Raw genomic sequence first — 19,501 nt, 5'->3', positions numbered from 1 at the left:
TGTAGGGTACATGTTGCCCAATCATACAATTCGAGTGGAAATATGCATCCATTTGGCGAACCCAGTGTTCCACAAAAGGTTTCCTGTTCTTCAGCAACTTGTCCGTGCCGTTGGACGTCGCCGAGGTTATATTTCGTTCCTCATATATCAAGCTGACGCGCAGGATAGAACTGATAAATAGTTCAACCCCAAAGTAATTCACCCAATAAATATTTCACAGTGGATTCATAATTTAGATCTATTAATTATAGCAATTCATTGTATAATTACTATTCAAATGTCACTGTATTCACAAATACATCATCCACGAGCATGAGCTTTTGAAAACATATTTTTAACACGTCAAAACTTTGCATGGGCATTGGAAGTCCACTAAACGTGGAGTTACGCTCGCTGCATGAACAAATTAAACATGGTGAGGAAATCAAATATTTCAACACCGCTTCGTCACAGTTTTTATTTATTCATTCTCACCATAGTTCAACACAGTTTGTGACGAAACCGGGAAAAGAATAAAGGGGCAAATGTGACAGAAATGAACTACATTGTTTCTTTTTTTAGGACACTCGTAAGGGCTCGAGTTTAATTCGAAGAATTCATCCTTTGTTTTGCAGGAGTTCTGAATGGGATACTTTGGCCAAAGGCAAAAATTTGAGACGAATTAGAGATGAAGGGGAGTTCTGGATGGAACTGTCAGACTTTATGCAAAGATTTACTCAAACTACAATTTGTTCCATGACTGTTGATTTCGACAAAGATGGACAGTCCGATCCTTTAAGTGAGTAACCCCTGAATACAAGAATGTCTGTCTCTATCTGTAGATGTACAGAGCGTATTGAAATGGGTGTCCTGACAAACAGGTTGGTGGTGTGTTGTCCTGTACATAGAGCTCAGATCACAAATCAGTTGCAGATAAGCAGGGTTGGGCACGGTGATTCCGTGTATGGGTGACCGTGTTTGTAAGCTTGACTCCTGAGAGTTTCAAGGACTTCAGTCCTGCCCCACAACAAGTAGTATCACGTTAGGCAAGTGAGTTTGTTCAAAATTGCCTCTGTTCACCCAGCAGGAAATGGGTACCAGTAGGGATAAGTCATGTGACTTTTAATCTTCTAGCACCTAACATGCAGCTTGGGTTATCCAAGGTGATAATGTGTTAGCACCTTGAGCATTCTTATGTGTGGATGTGTGCTCATTATCAATATTCACTATTATTATTATGTTTTACAGATTAAGATGAAAAACGCAGGGTTCGGGTGATCCTGGCACAGTCAGGCTGAGAATGCTCATCATCAGCTCAGGGCCCTTGCCCCCCTCTACACGCATCCCAGACAGCGAATGGGACTTCTCCCAGGAAACGCTGCCTAGTTGAACCCACCAGGAACTTTCCGGAGAATATGTAGACTCCCCAACACTGCAGCCTTCTGCATTACCCAGAGTGTCAGAAGGCTATGCTCACAGGGGAGACCTCGGGCACTCTCCTGATCTGCGCCAAGAGATCAGGAGGTACCAAACCAAGGACATCGAGAAGAATGGGTAGTCCTGACGACAGTGTACTTGGGATGGAAGCGACACATTTCATTTAGCATGCTTTTCCTGAATCATGCCAATCACGTAGCTGTCAAAAAGGGACTGAAAATTCAATGATATAAAGAAATTTAAAAGCATCATTTTCCATGACGCCCTGGACATGTTCATGGACGTTCCATGGATGGACCTCGGAGTCACAACCACAGGCATGTCAAAGACAATAGAAGCAGCGAGCCATGCCATCATGTCTTTTAAGATATGATGTTTGTGCCAACAAAGGGCATTCGCTGACAAGGTGTTGGACAGTCTCTGTAAATTCATTACACAGATGCCATTTCATGTTTCTTTAGAATCACACGACCGACTCTGGGCAAAAGTGGTGAAGGACTGCACCTGGTTTACTCCTATCGCTGCGCCGTCCAGCAGTGACAAAATCAACAAAATCAACTTCAGATTTCAGATTCTGTCCAACAACCTTGGCACGCTTCAATTACTGTGGAAGTCCTTGCGTTCATCACGAAAGACATGCATCACCAGAGGTTTATCTGATAAATAAATATGTGCAAAAGTACGCAATAAAATTATATCATGAAGAGCCTCCACATTAATCCAAAAACAACTTCCCGAATCGATTAGCATAAACGATTAAGAGAGAAACGAGGATGGTGGGCTCTGTTATCAAACATGATACTTCTGGACAGGCGGTCAAAACTCTAGATTTATTATATTATTATATGTAAGTGAGTTTGGGATTAATTAAAACCTAATACTGAAATCTGTACTGAGTTGAGAAGAGGATGAAGAAGAGTAGAAACTTGCCAGTGTTTCCAACTTAATTTCAAGAGATGCATGACGCCAAGTCTTTTAAGGCTCCACCCCTTGGGCACGACAGAAACGTATGATCGTGATTTCGAGGCTTGGTTCGTCTGATTATGTTTCTTAGTTTCAAACACCACAGCCGTGCTGGTGGTAAACGAGATCTGCTTCACCTTCCGTCTTTCCTCCAAACTAAGCTGACGTTCATTTGCAACTTGAATACTGTTATCACATTACTCCGCACTGAATATTGCATGGTAAAGTCAATTCATTCATAAGGTAAAAATATCTTGGACAGGGTCGTGGGAAAACTCCTAATGCAAACGTTTTGCTGTGTTAAGTTTTAGTAATATTTTGTTCGATATAGTATTATCAAAAGGGGATTCTGGTTAGGGTGTTTGTTGTCTGTTTTGTATTATCAAGAGGGGATTCTGGGTAGGGCTTTTGTTGTCTGGTTTTTGTTTCGGCCATTGTTTTTTATTATGATGCAGCTGGTCTGTTCTTAAAACACCTGTGTGACCTCATTATGTTTATGTGTGTGACCTTATACTGACCTTATAACGCAGGGACAGAAACTTCTGGAAGCTATGACCTCATGACACAGGTGCGTGACTTAATTACACAGAAACACAACACAAAACACAATAGCATGTGTATTATACAGTAATTATTGTATACAATCATTCTGGATGTGTAGTGTATACATTAGGTGCAACAACACAAATCTGTAGACATTTCTATCACAAATACATGATTCTTATTTACCAAAATACTACTTGCCAACTACTTCACGGTTCAGTGAATTTCTATAGATGCATGAAAGGTATTGTGTTTGACTGCTCAGGGGTCGCCTCACGAGGCGTGTGCTCACTATGTTGAACGTCTTCACCCTGACTCTTGATCATTTCTGAATTGCGTGTAATCTGTATAGCCGTTTCAAGGTCCAGTTGAGCCTCCATTTGTAATCTTTGTAATCATTTGTAAATATTGGTCTAGAATTCATGTGACAATTCGATCACGTATGTGTATAGTCTTTATTCATGTGAATGTAGGCCATCGGCCCATGGTACAACGTTATACACTGGCAGCCTTCAAGCTGCAGCGACAACGATTGTAAGCATAGAAGATGAACATGGCAAGATTTCTTAAAACAAAAAGAGAAGCATTACTCATCAGTTGATTAAATTTACACAAGGTCGGATGGGTGAAAACATCGACAGGGATGAAACGTTTACGTAGATCATCATAGGCAGTACAAGTATGTATGTATACAAGTATGTATTCGCCCTTTTTGTCACCAAAATCCCAATATTCAGCAAGTTCCTATACGTGACGAATAAATGCTTCAACAGATTCACGTGGTTGTTATGATCTCTAGTTAAAACGTGCCCTCTCGTGATTCATGTTTCTCTCCGGGATGAAGTGATTATCAAACTGCTTCAACACGAAATTGAAGTATTTCTTTTGTCCTCTTTAGATAAGTGAAACGACTTCATGATATGTTCTGCCTCTCTCCCCATCGCGTAGACGAGTGAACTTACCTGTAATTCACAAGCCTCATCTTTGTATTTAGAGAAAGTGAAAAAAAAGAAAGAAAACGTTGTTTCCACTCGGGCCACTCTTGCGGTCGCTCAACGGTGAAATTATCCGAGGCCTTGAATTCAGACTTGACGTGCAAATTAATCACAGTTTATGGCACAATGTCACTTACAAAGTTCATTCGGGACATCGGCGTGGCTTCCTACATGATTCCTTCTGACACCATGTTTCGAAAGGACCAAACAATAACGTGTTTCCATTCATTTTATTGACCATGAGTCGGGTACACTTTCATAAAGGCGCCTGACATAACATGTGGTTTTCACCGCGAATGCACGTTTATATAAAACATTTTAGAAACATCATAAACAGGTTTTCATGAACAATTTCACTGTGAAACCCTTAGAAAGCGTTGTATAAACGTTGTGTGTTAGCTGGGCACCCCTGTGAAGCACCAGGAACTGCGGGCAACTGCAGAATGAGCTCCGTTTACAACAACAAAATGTCGTCATTGCACTCCTCTTACCAGTAGATAGTGGAATTGATATACATATATCTAGTACAATTTATATACATATATCTGTGTTTTAATCACCCACGACTTGTTATAAGCTAGGATAGAAATTGACTGATTTACTCATAATAGAGTTAACATAACAGTTGATACCAGTTGGTGTCAAGAAGCTTTTCTATGTCACAACATGACAATTATAACATATCAGAAGCTGTACAGACATTCTTGCACTTTATCTATTAAATCTGATGGCTACGTTTGTCACTCTTTTGACTTTAGACTTCAAGGTTTCAAGTTTACGTTTGTAAGGTTTTGTCAGATGAATAATTTTATGATCCGATGTTCCGACTTGAGTCTTGGCATGTGACTTGTAGGCATTCTTCTTCACGGTTTAGTAACATTTCTATAGATGCATGAAAAGGTATTGTGTTTGACTGCTCAGGGGTCGCCTCACGAGGCGTGTGCTGACTCTGTTGAACGTCTTCACAAGCGGCCAACCTGCTAATTCCTAGGCTGTTATCTATACAATGGAACAGCTCAGCGGTTGCAACTCTATTGTTAGCTAAACTATATTTTAAGCAGTTTGTAGCCCGCCTCACTCATTGATAAAACGTATTTATTGAGGGCATTTTAATAGGTGTGAGTTGCCAAGCGCTTAAATTGATAAAGACGCCATGCATGGTGAACATGTAGGGTACCTTCAGTGAATTTGTGTACATGTTTGAACACACAGATTGAATGGGGTGGTGTGTTTTTTTTATTCTCGAATACTGACCATCAAAAGTGCATACCATTCGCATTTCCCACTCAGTGAAGTTACAGACTTTGTCTCGATGTACGATGGCCTCGGTATAAGAACTATTATAAATGTTTGCGAGAAAAAGGCAAACTAGTCTATACATCTAGTATACAAGAGGGATAATGGGGGATTCGGCAGGCCATGTTTGTGTCATCTGGTGAAAACAGCTTGACAATATCTAGGTGTATTATGTTATAAATATTCTACGTGTGAATCCTGGTAAATATCTGACAACTGGTCACATCCCAACTGTCATCTGGAAAGTGTTAACGTTTGAATGATGAAGCAGTTCATCCAAGACATCAATAGTGAATGCTATTTTCACATTCCTGTATCTAAATATTTTTGTCTTGCCCATTAATTAGTTGTACAGTATTTAAACCTTCCTGGTGCTAATCAATAATCATTTTGATTATAATAACCGATTTAAAGGCCTAGTGGCAGTTGATTGATCAAGGTAGAAAGCCCCTGTTTTCCATTTACAATACATGGTCCTTAGAGGGGTGGTCTACCTTCAGTTGTTGGGGATCCTGAGTCTTTTTTATATTGTATTGTCCTAATCTGAAATCCTATTTTAGAGATATATGCTAGTTTTATGTCTTTATATTGTGATATTCTAGTTGGTTTTACTGTCCTTCGATAACAATTAAATGTTTTCATCACGATATGGCTGAAATATTGCTGGTGTAACGATAAATTATTACTCACTCACTCACTCCATTTACAATAATATCAGGTTGCTCTCTCTCTCGTTCCTGAATCTTTTTACTTTGATTTTTTTTTAAAAATCAACGCCCGTCACGATATGGCTGAAATATTGCCGATGTGACGTTAAATATTAATTCCACAAGGAGTATTATATGATTAACTACTGGTGTAAGCTTTTTGTGACTGGTAACAGTATTTTATGGGGTTGTTTAGAGTATCTTGTATGAGGAGGTGGAGACTTGTGATGAACAGCATTGGGTATATCCGGTTAAATGTATTTTGACAGGCATTGGATTCAGTGAAATATGGTTAAGGCAGGAATTGCCAATAGATTATTTATCAGTTATAAAAAAAATTAATGATCTTTACTCAGTTGTACAATTAACAGTTGATTAATATCAGTCTTCCAACAATAGATATACATCATATGATAAACAAACAAGAAAGATATGCAAATTTCATGTAATATTTATAAGATCTGTTTCCATCAGTAGACATTAGGATAGGAGCATTCCCAAAATCTACTCTATATCGTTTGTGAATAACAATGTCTCATTCCCCCTCTTCCTCCTCCTGTTCCCTCTCTGTATCAGATATCATGTCTGCATCGTCATCTTCAGTCAAGTCTTCCACCCAAAATTTATTTTTGTACAGTTTTGAAAACAATTCATGAAATATATTATTCGTGTCTTGTACTTACTACCGTATGTCTTCCTTTTGAGACCCAGTTGATTTTGAGAAAGTTGATTTTAGGTTTTAGGTTCTTTGTAAGAAGAAGAAGGCTGTCCTTGTTCTTCTTTTCTCTTTTGTTCTTCCAAGATATTAGGCAATTCAGGACCATACAGTTCCAGCATTCTATCTACAGACAGCATACCTGTTCTTTGACCACCTCCTACAACAGAGTAATAGGGATCAAGTTGACCTTTGGCTTGTAACATATTGCATCGAGTCTATTTTTCTGTATCATGCACAAACAGATTTCATTTTGGGGAATATTCAAGATGAAAACGGCCACTGCACCGGTCCACAGATAAATGAAGCTGGATTGACCGTGTGCCCTTCTATATAGATTTCCACAGTCTTAATGGAGCTTTGACCTTAACAACATCACTACCAGAATGGTCTGGATCGTAATGGATCTTATTCATGTACTCTTCCCAGGGAGCCATGACTCCAAATAACGAGAAGATTCAAAGACTAAACTATTTACAGGAAACAGATCTCAAATGACATTCAATGTTCAATGTTTTATTCAGGTATAAAAAGCAAGGTACAATATTTACAACAACAACCTTTCACGGACATAAAGGTTTTCCCCCAGCCATTTCTAAGGTTGATTAATATCAGGATGAGCTACATAGTTTCCTATTTCCCATCTGTTACCAAAGGGCTACGTCAGCTTACTGCTTTGGTAGGATTCAGTCAATACATGTTTCAAGTCATTGTTCTGAGAAAATTTAGCCATTAACGCCTTAGTCATAACATGAAGGCTGACAGTGTCCCACACTTTGTGAGTAAAGGCTTTCACACATGTCCCAAGACGTTTTTTGCTTGGCTGGTGCAATCTCTTGTAAAATACTTACAAGTGTATGATCACCAAAGCAAATTGTCTTGGACTTCCATCCACAAAACAAATGGTCAGTCACTCCAACATGCATTGTCATTAGGGATACAGAAGGAGCACATTAAAGTTCCAATCTGATTTTGATGATCTGATCTTCCTGAAAGAGACAGGGAACCATGTCTTTTAGTTCGGGCACAAAATCTGTCATCACATCACAACAGTCTCTCAATATTCTTTACTGGTCTAGACACAAGAAGATACTCTTGGAAGTAGGTACGACTTTGTCTTTGATCTTTTCCCCATTGTCTGAGATCCACACCATGCTGCTCCAATGTAGCATACATGTTAGCCCCCACATATGCAGAAGAACCTGAGGGACCAGACTTCATGAGATCTTCTATTTGCTAGAACACACTCGGTAGTTCCAGCCAGTGTTTGCAAGGTGAGTACACTGCCACTTCGAGTAGGATAACTTCTCACACTAAAATATACATCATACTTCCTGATGTGAATATTCAGTACATTATCCCAAGACTAGGCTGTCACGAACACATGTTCACCAAGATCCAGATGACAACGGAGATCCTGTGACAGGGTCAACTACTTGTCAGTAGGGTCAGTGTCTCAAGACTCAGCCATTTCAAGGTTTCTTTCTCTCAACTTTCTTCAATGCTTTGCAGAACAGGACGTAAGCTTGGAGCCCACGTCTAGGTAGGGTACACAATAATTCTGCAGCACTGTCAAAGGAGGTTTGAGTTTTTTCAATAATATCAGCCTTCATGAAGTACGTTATGACTTCAAATTGTACCAGTTTGTTGACCACATTATCTACAAATTGTATAGCTGTCACTAGTCCACAGTGATTCTTCCTGAGAATATCATGGTGAACTGCTTCTATTTACTATGTGCAAACAGAACCAGTAGAATCAAGAGTCTGGAATGGTTTTCTCGGAGGATACATTCACTTCAAAGATTCAGTTGAGAATGAATTTTTCAAACACTGTTTGGAGACCTTATATTGCCAAACCAGATTCTAAAGAGGTCATCCAGGTGTTTAACTAGATCACACAGGTGTGAGAAACAAAATGGTAGACTTATGCCATACCCCCCTGTGTACAACAATCAGCAATATGTCCAATAATTGACATCTTGACCATCGACCTATCCAACATGGATTTGATGACATTCATTTGACAAGCAAATTGTTTTGTAAATAAAAAGTGTTCCTCTATTCACGGCATGGGTTGTTGTAGATCCTGATATGGGCAGGTGGGTCCACTGCCATCCATACGCTTGCGGTTACTTAACTGATTATGTCGTGAAACATTTGACCAATTATTTCAGACACGTCATATATTTCCGACTACATGAATGCAACGAAGGGTGGTGGGGAAGAAGTGTTGGTAAACGTGTCTACCCGTCACCATTTCGATTCCCCTCGTGAGCACAATGTGTGAAGTCGATTCCTGGTTTTGCCCGATAATTTTGCAATATTGATATAAGCGACATAAAACCTAACTCGCTCACACAACCAGCTCCATGAAGATCGCGGGTTTGGTTAAACGGTCATTTGGATTATGTGATTAAACTGGGTAATTTCGTTTTTTGTGTGTAATTGTATCCCATTGGCGTGGATAATTGTTCAGAACATAAATCACTAGATTGTCTCATCGTGTGTATAGATTTCACTTTCAAAGATAAGAAAACACTTTTGGAATCACCTACAATTCTATCTGGTCAATTATATTGCCTTATACTGTACGATGTATCAATTTCATACTTTCATATAAATACGAAACTCTAAGAGGCTACACAGCTGCAAAAACAATATATTCCTACATTCGAGGGGTGGTGGGGTAGCCTAGTGGTTGAAGCATTTGCTCGTCACCCCTAAGGCCCGGGTCCGATTCATCACATGGGTACAACGTGTGATGCCCATTTCTGGTGTTCTGTGATGTTGCTGGAATATTGCTTCAAGTGGCGTTAAACAATACTCACTCACTCACTCCTACAGTTGTGCGATTTCATTACTATAAGCAGTGATTGATATCTTGTGGATCAGTCTTTCATAAGTCATGCTCTAATCAACTTGAATTCATCTCTTTTATCGGAAATATGTTAATGGGATTGTTATATTTATTCATATGGTATTCATAATTTAAAATTAGAAGTTATAATATCCTTGATTTTATTTTTGCATTTACACAAGATTTGTATCTGAGTATTTGGAGGTGACTTACCAGAGCAGATGTTTTGAGTGGGTAATTTGGCTTAACGGCGTCATCGTTGCTCAGAATGGCCGTGGCAGAGTGGATCTTTGCTCACAATATCTATCACTGGATCGATTCGATCATTTAGAAACTGCAATCCCATATCACTAAGCAATCAATAAAACAACTTTGTTTAATGATTTAGTACAATACGTGTATGACTATAAGTCAAAGGCAGCAGGTTAGAATCCTCTTTGAGTTGTTTTCGTGTTTAAAAGTGCCCAATTTATCAAATGTTTCTTCCTTTTTGTCAGACTATGTGCTCAGGATATTTGGAGAGTGGGGAACGGAAGTGACAGTCATCGTCCCAAACATCTGCAAGAAGCCGGAGTTTTCCGACAAGTATAGAGGTTGTAGTGTTAATTAATTCTCTTACTCTGATGTCATTGTTATGTTTCAAAGTCTCAACAAACGATAAATGTTTTATGCAATGTTGTGTTTTTGGACGGTTCAAAAAGACACAAGGAGCTCGTGTCAGTTAGGTTAAGGACAGAATATGTAAAACAATAATATTCGTGGCACTGAGCGTTTTCGACAATTTGACATTTTTCATACATAAAGCTTCGTTCCGGAAGTGACGTCACAATTTCTATCTCCACACGCAGAATCTCGCAGGTGACCTTGAACTCAGCCACAAATCAATGTCACTCTCCTACCTGTGGAATTATCATAGATTTACATTCAAAGTATCGGTCTCGTTCGAGGGAAATCTCAATACATTTTGAGTACTTCTTGCTGGAACTGTTTTCTTCAGTGTAATAACATAGGAATTCTGGCATAATAGTTTGTATTTTTATAATTTATAAAAACATCTTTCAAGAATATGTCCAGAAATAGTTTGGTCTGTGTTGCTACAGGATATTTATTGGTTACCGCGTTTTAATAGCATTTAATTTTCCAACAGTAGGGAAATATTTTCAAGAGACTAAGAAGTTGTGTTGATGAAAGTGTGTTTCATACACAACTGCGAAACCAACCTTAAAAAATGTTATGAAAATGTTATGTGTTGGGAAATTATTTCTACTACTTGATTGGGGATAATTGTTAGATAATCGAGGACGGGTAACTGTTTTTCTGACCGTAAACGTCTATACTGTCAGGCCTCACACCGGAAGGAACTGTCCCTGTCGTAGTTCAAGTCATACAGGATGAACTCCGGCACGACAGCTTCAGCAAGATCGGCTGTGGCGTATTAACCGTGAGTGAGAAGCGCTGGTCCTTTAAAACGAAGTAGGGTGACGAGGTTTCGTCAATGCTTCAGTACCTAACCATCGTCCGCTTGTTGTGCAGAGTAAAACTCAATAGTCTGATCAGTTTATATTTCACACTTAATGATCATTAACTGTTTGTATTACAGGAATTGTTCATGCAGCACACATGATGTTAAAGTGTATTTCATTGTCGAAACCATCGCTCCATTGCAGGGGGACGATCGTACACGTATTCCAGACATTGAGGGAAAGCCACGACGCTCTGCTGAACTCCAGCGTGTTTTCCGCTATAACCTGTCACCTGGGACGTACATTCTCCGTCCTTCCAGAAAACATGGAACCAGCAAGGAGTTCCTTGTACGGGTGTTCTCACCCTGTCCCATTCATGCAGACAAGTATTAAGTGTCCATGAGTACATCCCTAGTAAGTAGTGATGGACTGTACACCGAAGTGTCGCTACATTTCAGATAAGAGTTGGTTACAGTATATGACGTATCAAATTAGTTTTGTTAACATAGGAGATATAATTTCATTGTCCAAGTTGGCTGCGGTGATAGCACGACATGTCATACTTCATAATTTATATATTTATAATACATATAATTTAAAGTGTTTCAAGAGACAAGGCACCAGGGCCGATACCGAGCACTTACTTCTATGTATTTCACTTCTATAAAACACACTTCTCAATATTTGAATTAGAAATGTTCAGCCTGTGGTTTCTTCTCTTGTCTATTGTTGGTCATCAGTTAATTGAAAACATTCCTAAACATTGATCACAACGTATTGTCAAGAACATTCCTCAAAATGCCTTCAATGACATGATAATGATTACTTGAGAGAGGAAGCTAACTCTAAAATGGAATATATAATTCGTTAATTATAATTTCTATTACAGTTTATATCACTTGTTAAGCTCACAAAATGTCATCACCCTGATCGCCTTTGGCATAAATCGGGTCAGTTACATCCCAGGTTAAATATTCTTAAAGGACATTATATCAACATTCACCACTAATTTCCTTTAAGAATATAACGTTACACCTTGAAAGCCCCAAACACCAGTACACTCAGTATTGTCAATTGACTGTCAAAATATATAATTAAAAAAATATAAAGGTGCTGTCTTCGTGGTCACACTCGGTGACAGGTAATATATAAAGGCTACCACTGTTAAATTCATTACCCGTTAGAATCAGTGGTATGCGAGTCCATCACTAAGCGCTCCCTCATTCTTTCCTGAAAATGAACATGAAATATGTGGGGAAAACTATAAAATGCCATTTTAGTCCTGTCTGACCCATTAATTTTGTTCTTCAATGTTGATGTCAATTTTGGATATTCATTCAAAATGCTTAGATTGCATTTTTAACTACATCGTTTCTGCTATACGAAATCATTATAACCATCAACACTTGTGGGTCGGTTTGACAAATGTATTACCCTCATTGTGATAGTGTGCCTCTCATAATTATTGACTATATTATTTCCCATAGCATGCATAAAATGTTATGCTTATAGCAGTGCGAATTAAACCATTTCCTGATAAAATTTATTTCGAATGAATTTGATCAATTAAATACAAGCTGTTCAAGTTTCAGTGGTATATAGTTGTGTATCTCTCGATGATTAAAATGATTTTCTTGATTTCTTGTAACTGACACATAAATGACGTTTTACAATTTTAAGTTGGCATTGGTCTCTGCGAATGGCTGGCATATGTCTTTGAATAGCATTAGTTTCTTAAAGTGTCCCTCGTTCCCAATGATTGATGTTTGATGGGATATTTTACTTTGTGAGTTTGGAATGGGCAGGGTTTTATAATTATTATCTTGGTTATTTGCTTTTTAGTTGTAAGCATATAAGCATGCATATATAGTTGCTCAATTCTGGACTTCTAGTCCAAAATCGACTTTCAAACGTATATTCAGAGAATAAATCAACAATGTTCATGAAACAGTCCTGCATTCATTGTCTGTCATGTTTCGTCATATGTGACTCACAGGATGGGCTCTAAAAATAATCAATGGAAACATCAGCATCACATCCGTAGATTTTAGTACACATTAGATACAAATATACACGACGAGGAATAATACAATCATGTCCGGTCTCACGGCCTTTCCTCCGAGTGACACACATCCTGCTTGTTGTCATCCGCATACAAAGCAGTTGGGTATCAGACAATGTGAATATCTACAGCAAGTATTACAAAGTCACACGCATTACACTTTAACATGAATATTGCAATTGCTCATTCAACAAGTGGGGAATTTTTAATAGGAATGGAATTTAAAACGTAACAATGAAAGTTGGTTGGTTGGTTTGTTACTTCGCACCTTAGCAATATTCCAGGTCTATGGCGGCGGTCTGAAAACAATCGAATGTGGACCAAATATTCCAGTGATTAACAACATGAGCATCGATCTACGCAATGGGGACATGGTGACATGTGTCAACCAAGTCGGTGAGCCTGACCAACTGATCACGTTAGTCGCCTTTTACGACAAGCATGCCTGCTAAAGACCAATTCTACCCCGGATCTTCAAGGGTTATAACTCTAAAGGAATGTCTAAAATAGTTCTGTTATCAGAATTAAGCAATAAATGCTCAACAAAGCATGAAAACACTTATGAAGGACATATGGAGCATATGTAGCTATGTCAGATAGGGTATCCTAGTTTGATTTTTAGCTTGTTTGGGTTGAATAATTGTCTTGCCTTTGCATATGTTTGTAAAGGTCGCCACTGCTGGGCCAGGATACGCTTATGTCTTTGTAAATACCTGATCACAATTTTTGAATAGATTCAGAAATACGTTCAAATAGGGATTATACAGTCGGAATTGTAAAATGGACTCGTGTTTCTTATGATTAATATTTCGTTCTTATGAAACTGCTTTTGTCGATTCTAGCTTTGCAGTATGAGTTGGATAACAACAGCAAATGGCGAAGGAAGCGCAGCCTTTGTCCGATTTAAGCTGAGATTAACTAAAAGTATACTACACAAAACATATTAAGCATAAGTCATACTTTAAGATGGAGCTAATCTATGCAAGTAAAATACATGCAGCCAGATGACTGATTGGTAGTACACATGTATGCAGCATACGTTTTGGTAAAGTGATCACAGTTTCAGCTCTAAAGCCCCTTTAAGCTGTCGAAATTTGCTCAGCGTCGTCCAAAAACGTTTTGTTACTGTAATGTCTCCGACTATGAAGGGGCTGTTCAGTGGATCAAATATTAGAATCTCAACATGGCCAATGAGGAGGCCATCTTGGTTAAAAGAAAAATAAGTTATTTTCCAAAGGTAACAGGATCAGAGGCCAAAACTCTGTTGGACAAGAAGATTCGAATGAAAGACCCAAAAACGTAACTCTTGCATCCATATTAGTAAAAGAATATTAAGCATAAAACATTGAAGCATTAAGAAATATGCGAAGAAGGTGGATTAAGCTGCTAAATGTCACATCTGCATGACATCACTGTTAATGTCAGAAACAAAACGCTCCTAAGCCTAATTCTGACTGTAACATTGTAAGTAAAATCTATACTGAATATTTCTTGGTCATATCTTACACTACTGTGTAGCTATGGAACACGTATTAGTACACATACAGGATGAATTTGATTGATTGAGTGAGTGAGTATGCAGCTTTTAGAAAAATCCCAGCAATATCACGGCGGAGGACACCAGAAATGGGCTTCCTACATTGTACCCATGTGGAGAATGGAACCCCGGTCTTCAGCGTGACGAGTAGACGCTTTAACCATTAGGCTACCCCAAAGCCCCAGAATGTATTTGAAGTGATCCAGTTGCTTGATGCAAGTTGTATAGACAGGTGAGATATCGCCCATACTGCAAATGTATCCTTTACATGGTTGCTTACTTATCCACTTTGTGTATACATTTATTGAGATTGGTATGAAAATGTATACGGAAACATTGCTACAGTTTCAATAAGCATTAGCATCTATACTCATATATGTAAATGTCATACAAAGAGTTTGTGTTTATCTTTGAAAGGAGGAAGTGAAAATTTTGTTTTCGCAAAACATTTTCTTCCCAGGACACCCTCTGATCATCATGCTTAGGTATTATTCGGGAAACATATTTTTCTGTGTTATGTATTGAAAATCTATTAGGTCTTTGAATGGCATTTAGAAGACAAGCATAAGGAAGGAGAGTCCGTAACGTTGTGTTCCTCGTAAAGAAGAAGTTGACATCCATAAAATGTATCTTCCTTGTAAAAATCTATTGTTATAAAATCAAGTTGTTTCTTCCTTGACATCCTTATAGAGTCATTACGCCATATTAATCTGTTGGATTTCCTGTTGTCCCCTGAGCACACCAGAAAACTAGGAACATGGGTTTTAGTCCCTATTCGGTTCTTCAGCACCACGCCCGTGCTTGTGGGCTTAAGTAAAGTAGTACACGTTTAAGACCAGCATCACGTCGAGCTGGCCAACGTACTCTGACAAGCCGTGATATACCTTGGATTCGGTTCAAAGCGGCGTCAAAGTGCACTCACTCACTCACTCTCTGAGTCACGTAAGATGTGGACACTGCCACATTTAACATCATCCATCTGTCATGGGGTTGCTCCGGGAGTAATGGTGCCGTTACTGCTCCAAGACTATGTCTGTGTTGTCGGCTACTTCGCTGAAAGAATAAAACATTGTTTGGAATCTAGTACGTTCCTTGGGCGTGACGAGAGAACCCAATTACCCCATCAAACCTACCCTACTGCCCCATAACGTTTTGTATTTACAGGTGCGTCATGTACACGTGTGTATTATTGTGTGTATTATTGCTAGTTACAGTCTACACATATGATCAGGACAATCCAGCAGTAGGTCGGCATCTAAATAGAAAACATCACTTAGAATACGACACATGACTATGTGTCGTGTCTTCGGTTGGAATGAGGAACCTGTCGAGCAAATGTGGTTTCAAATACCCTGAAAAACAGCCGATATGTAATAGGTACCAAAATTTCGAGTGATCTTTTGAGAAAAACCAACATTATCAATAGAATGTGAACTGGCTGCCAGATATTTTTTACGAAGGATTTCTACAGAATTAACTGACGACCAAAGGAACTACATGTATTACCAAACTGAGGAAATTTAAGAACAAGTTCAAAATAAATCAATGCAAACCGTATCGTCCAAATACAACAATACTCTACGCTGTTAGTGATACACATTCAGGGCACTTTTTCTTGTAGAAACTGGGTAAAAGTTATGTTATACCGAAGACATGGGACACTCATTCTGAACAAAACACACGACAGACACCCAGAGGCGCCCATGCCAACATGGATGGAACTGTCGGATTATCCAGTTTTGTTGTAACTAACCTGTTACAGACAGACAGGGTAGACATCAGATTGGTGTATTTTCTGATCTCCGGAATTCTTCCTTACAGTTTCGTCATAAGCGGCAAATGCCTTTGGGCATATGGTAAGGCGACAGACAGTGACCAGGAGACTTAGGACTCGGGGATTACAGCTATAGATAGTGCGTCGGCAGAGACTGGCAGCGACGTAACTGGCAGAGGATCGTCTACATGGATTAAATGCGATTCTGACCTGACAAAGACTGCGTGTTTAACACCGAAAGGGACAACAAATGGCGGCATGGTGCGTATAGGAGGTCGTGGTATGTGGTGGAGGGGCTGTTGTGGGGGGAGGAGGAATTTGTGGGCAGATGAGAACATCACTTGTCATCCTACAGCGTTACATGGGACACATTCTTCATCAACTCCTCTTACCGTTCCTAGAACAATTTCATCCGCATCACAACCCCAGATCCCATACAGCCCGAGCTTCCTTGCAGCCCACAATGTCAAGGTCTTGCCTTGGCCTGCGCTACACAAATTTGTCCCTTTTGAAATACGTTTGTGATGGTACGGATAGTCGTGTACGACAGTAAACAACATCATCCAGCTAACCGACAAGAACTGATCCAGGTCCTCCAAGAACTGATCCCGGTCCTCCAAGAAGAATTTTCACGTATCCCATGTGACGTTTTCAGAAGACTTACTTTTCTTGGTTCATTGCGTGTAATATCAGGAGCTATTAATGTGTCAATGAACCGGCGCCATTTTTTAGATGTATGTGGTCATTTTTCGTTACGTTGAAAGCTTACTTCTGCCACCCTACATCAATCCCGGCTAGCGCCATGCCAGTATCGGTCGTTATATGAATGTCTGGATTTATGTGAATTTCGTTGAGACATTTGCAATACATTTTACTTCTTGTATCTGTTGTTTGTGTTTTTGAAAACAAGTTTGTCGAGTTTCCTTTGGTCGTCACTTAATTTGTTTAATCTTGAATACAATACAACGTCATCAGATCAGCAATACAACGTGAAGCAAAGTTTTCGTTATCTAGACAATCCATAAGGGCGAGTAAGGTGATTTATACTACGTTAAATCATAAAAGGCATTTACAGTGGACTCTGTATAATCCAACACACACTGGGACCGGGAAAAAATGTCGAATTATACAGAGTATCGGGTAGTTCAATGTCTCCTTGCTGAATGTAGGAAAAAGAGTAACAGGAAAATACGAAACAGGAAAAAAGTAACAAATAAAAGTAACAAAAAATGTGCTTGTAATTGTTTTGTTATACTTTGATATAAAAAATAAAACAAACAACTGAAGAAGTGTTTCTTTTGTTTCATTTTTTCCTAGCAAAATCTGTTACATTTTCCGTTTCGTTATGCTGTTATTTTTTTCGATCACCCTCCTTGCTTGAATATTTTGCAAACAGTACCATAGAAACTGGCTTATATCATGAAATTAATGCTTAATAGCTATTTTCTTGGTCAAAAAGGGAAAAACAAATTCTTTATTGACATGTACAGGCGACATTGAGTGCCATTGCTATTGGCTAAGTCATTGATCACCAGACCTGACTGTCGATATAGATAATGAAGATCGATAATCGTTAACTCAATAGCAATCGATTATCGATAAATATCGGAGACGTAGATTTGAGCAAAAATGTCTGAAAAAAAAAAAAATTACATCTCTGGTAAGTGGCGACATGCTTTTGCACGGGTTCTTAACAAAAAAAGCGTCCTGAAAATAATTTAGAAGCAAGCCTTGAATACAGTCCTAAAAGTATAATATATTGTGTATATCATTGGATTTATTATCTTCAGTACAATATACAAACACGTACTACTATCACAATCATGTTCACACTTTGATATTTGATCTCACCAAATTAATAGATCCCTTTTCTCTGCCCATTCATCCTATGCTTGACAAAACATACCTAGGTCCTCCCATTGGCCACTCAGCTTGTAAAAACCAAGTTACAGGCGTTCTTACACTGCTAATTACCTCCCAGTTAGCAAGTGCCTGGACCAAAGAGATTACCAGTAACTGGATGTTAGCTGTCAACCGGCCATTGACAGGTTGATTGGCTAATTTAGTCCAGGATGGAGAGAGGATGTCGGATTGTACAGATTGATAGTGTCATTGGGACCAGAAAATGGTGTCTGAATTAGGAATGTACAGATGTCGGATAATTCAATGTTTAATGATGATAATATAGAAGAACGCTGCCGGGACCCCAAAAATATGTCAGAATTCACAGACTGTCGGATAATTCAGATGTCGGATTATACAGAGTACCGTATACAACTTGAAATCATAAGGGCTTTTTATACAACGTGATTGGAGGAGGAGTGAGTGAAGGTTTAATTTTTACATACGCACTCAGCAATATTCCAGCTATATGGCGGCGGTCTAGAAATAATCGAGTCTTGACCAAGACAATCCAGTGATCAACAGCCTTGAGGCATCGATCCTGCGCAATTGGGGAACCAATGACATGGCCAACCAAACTATGCGAGCTTCAGCACCCGATCCCGTTATTAGCCTCTTACGACAAGCATGTATTTACTGAAAGATCAATATTCTAACCCGACCCTTCACGGGTAGAGTGGCAAGTAGAAGTTGAACATACAAAGGGAGTGCGGGGATGGGTCGGGGTGGATTATGGTGCTTCATCTGCAATATGCGAAACACAATAAGTTTCAAAACTTGATAGCAGGCGATTACCGCCACCCAGAGTCAGACGGTGGATAAAGGTGAATACACCTGGGCCAGATAGTCTCTGTTTCCTTCGCGACCTGCCTGGAAGGAGGAACCAGGATGTAAACGGCTTGGGGTGAGTTCAGAAACTGGAATCTGCGCCGCTGCATTTTTAGCGTAGTGTGTCTCATCCTGCTCTCGCTTGACGGTGGTGGTGACTACTGTCTCATCATCGTCAGGACTCCTTTCGTCCGAAAGTAAACATTTATTTTCGGCTATAAAGGGGCCAGCTACTTAATTGTAAAGCAGTTCGAAACAGCAGCCATTTAGTAATTTAAAAGTTCAGAACATTTGGAGTGGATTGGCCACACATTGGAGCTGCTTTCGATGTTCATTCATATGTCATTTGTTGTATGTTATTTTACACTGCTACTGCATTGTTACAGCAGATGCGATAATTGAGTGTAGGTGGAGGTGAGGTGAAATTCAGCTTGTCGTGCT

General features: G+C 39.2%; 1 protein-coding gene and 1 long non-coding RNA gene across 7 annotated transcripts in view; both read left to right on the top strand.

The window, feature by feature from the left end:
- Positions 1-11,791, top strand: part of LOC124292435 (calpain-3-like) — a 76,800-nt gene extending 65,009 nt beyond the window's left edge. For all 6 annotated transcript variants that reach the window (XM_046729532.1, XM_046729524.1, XM_046729556.1 and 3 more), the window contains 4 exons: positions 615-778; positions 9,992-10,087; positions 10,838-10,935; positions 11,162-11,791. In XM_046729532.1, coding sequence (XP_046585488.1) covers positions 615-778; positions 9,992-10,087; positions 10,838-10,935; positions 11,162-11,350 — 547 coding nt within the window. In that variant the 3' untranslated portion in view covers positions 11,351-11,791. The remainder of the gene's footprint in view (positions 1-614; positions 779-9,991; positions 10,088-10,837; positions 10,936-11,161) is intronic.
- Positions 11,792-15,024: 3,233 nt separating this feature from the next.
- Positions 15,025-18,689, top strand: LOC124292428. Its single transcript, XR_006902450.1, has 3 exons — positions 15,025-15,133; positions 18,472-18,475; positions 18,650-18,689. It is a non-coding gene; the product is annotated as an uncharacterized LOC124292428 (long non-coding RNA).
- The last annotated feature ends 812 nt before the right edge of the window (positions 18,690-19,501 follow it).

This window comes from Haliotis rubra, unplaced genomic scaffold (assembly GCF_003918875.1).
Source record: "Haliotis rubra isolate DU_JTF1 unplaced genomic scaffold, ASM391887v1 Scf1138, whole genome shotgun sequence".
Lineage (NCBI taxonomy): Eukaryota > Metazoa > Mollusca > Gastropoda > Lepetellida > Haliotidae > Haliotis > Haliotis rubra.
Note: the sequence above shows the minus strand (reverse complement) of the source record. Positions and strands in the feature narration are given on the sequence as shown.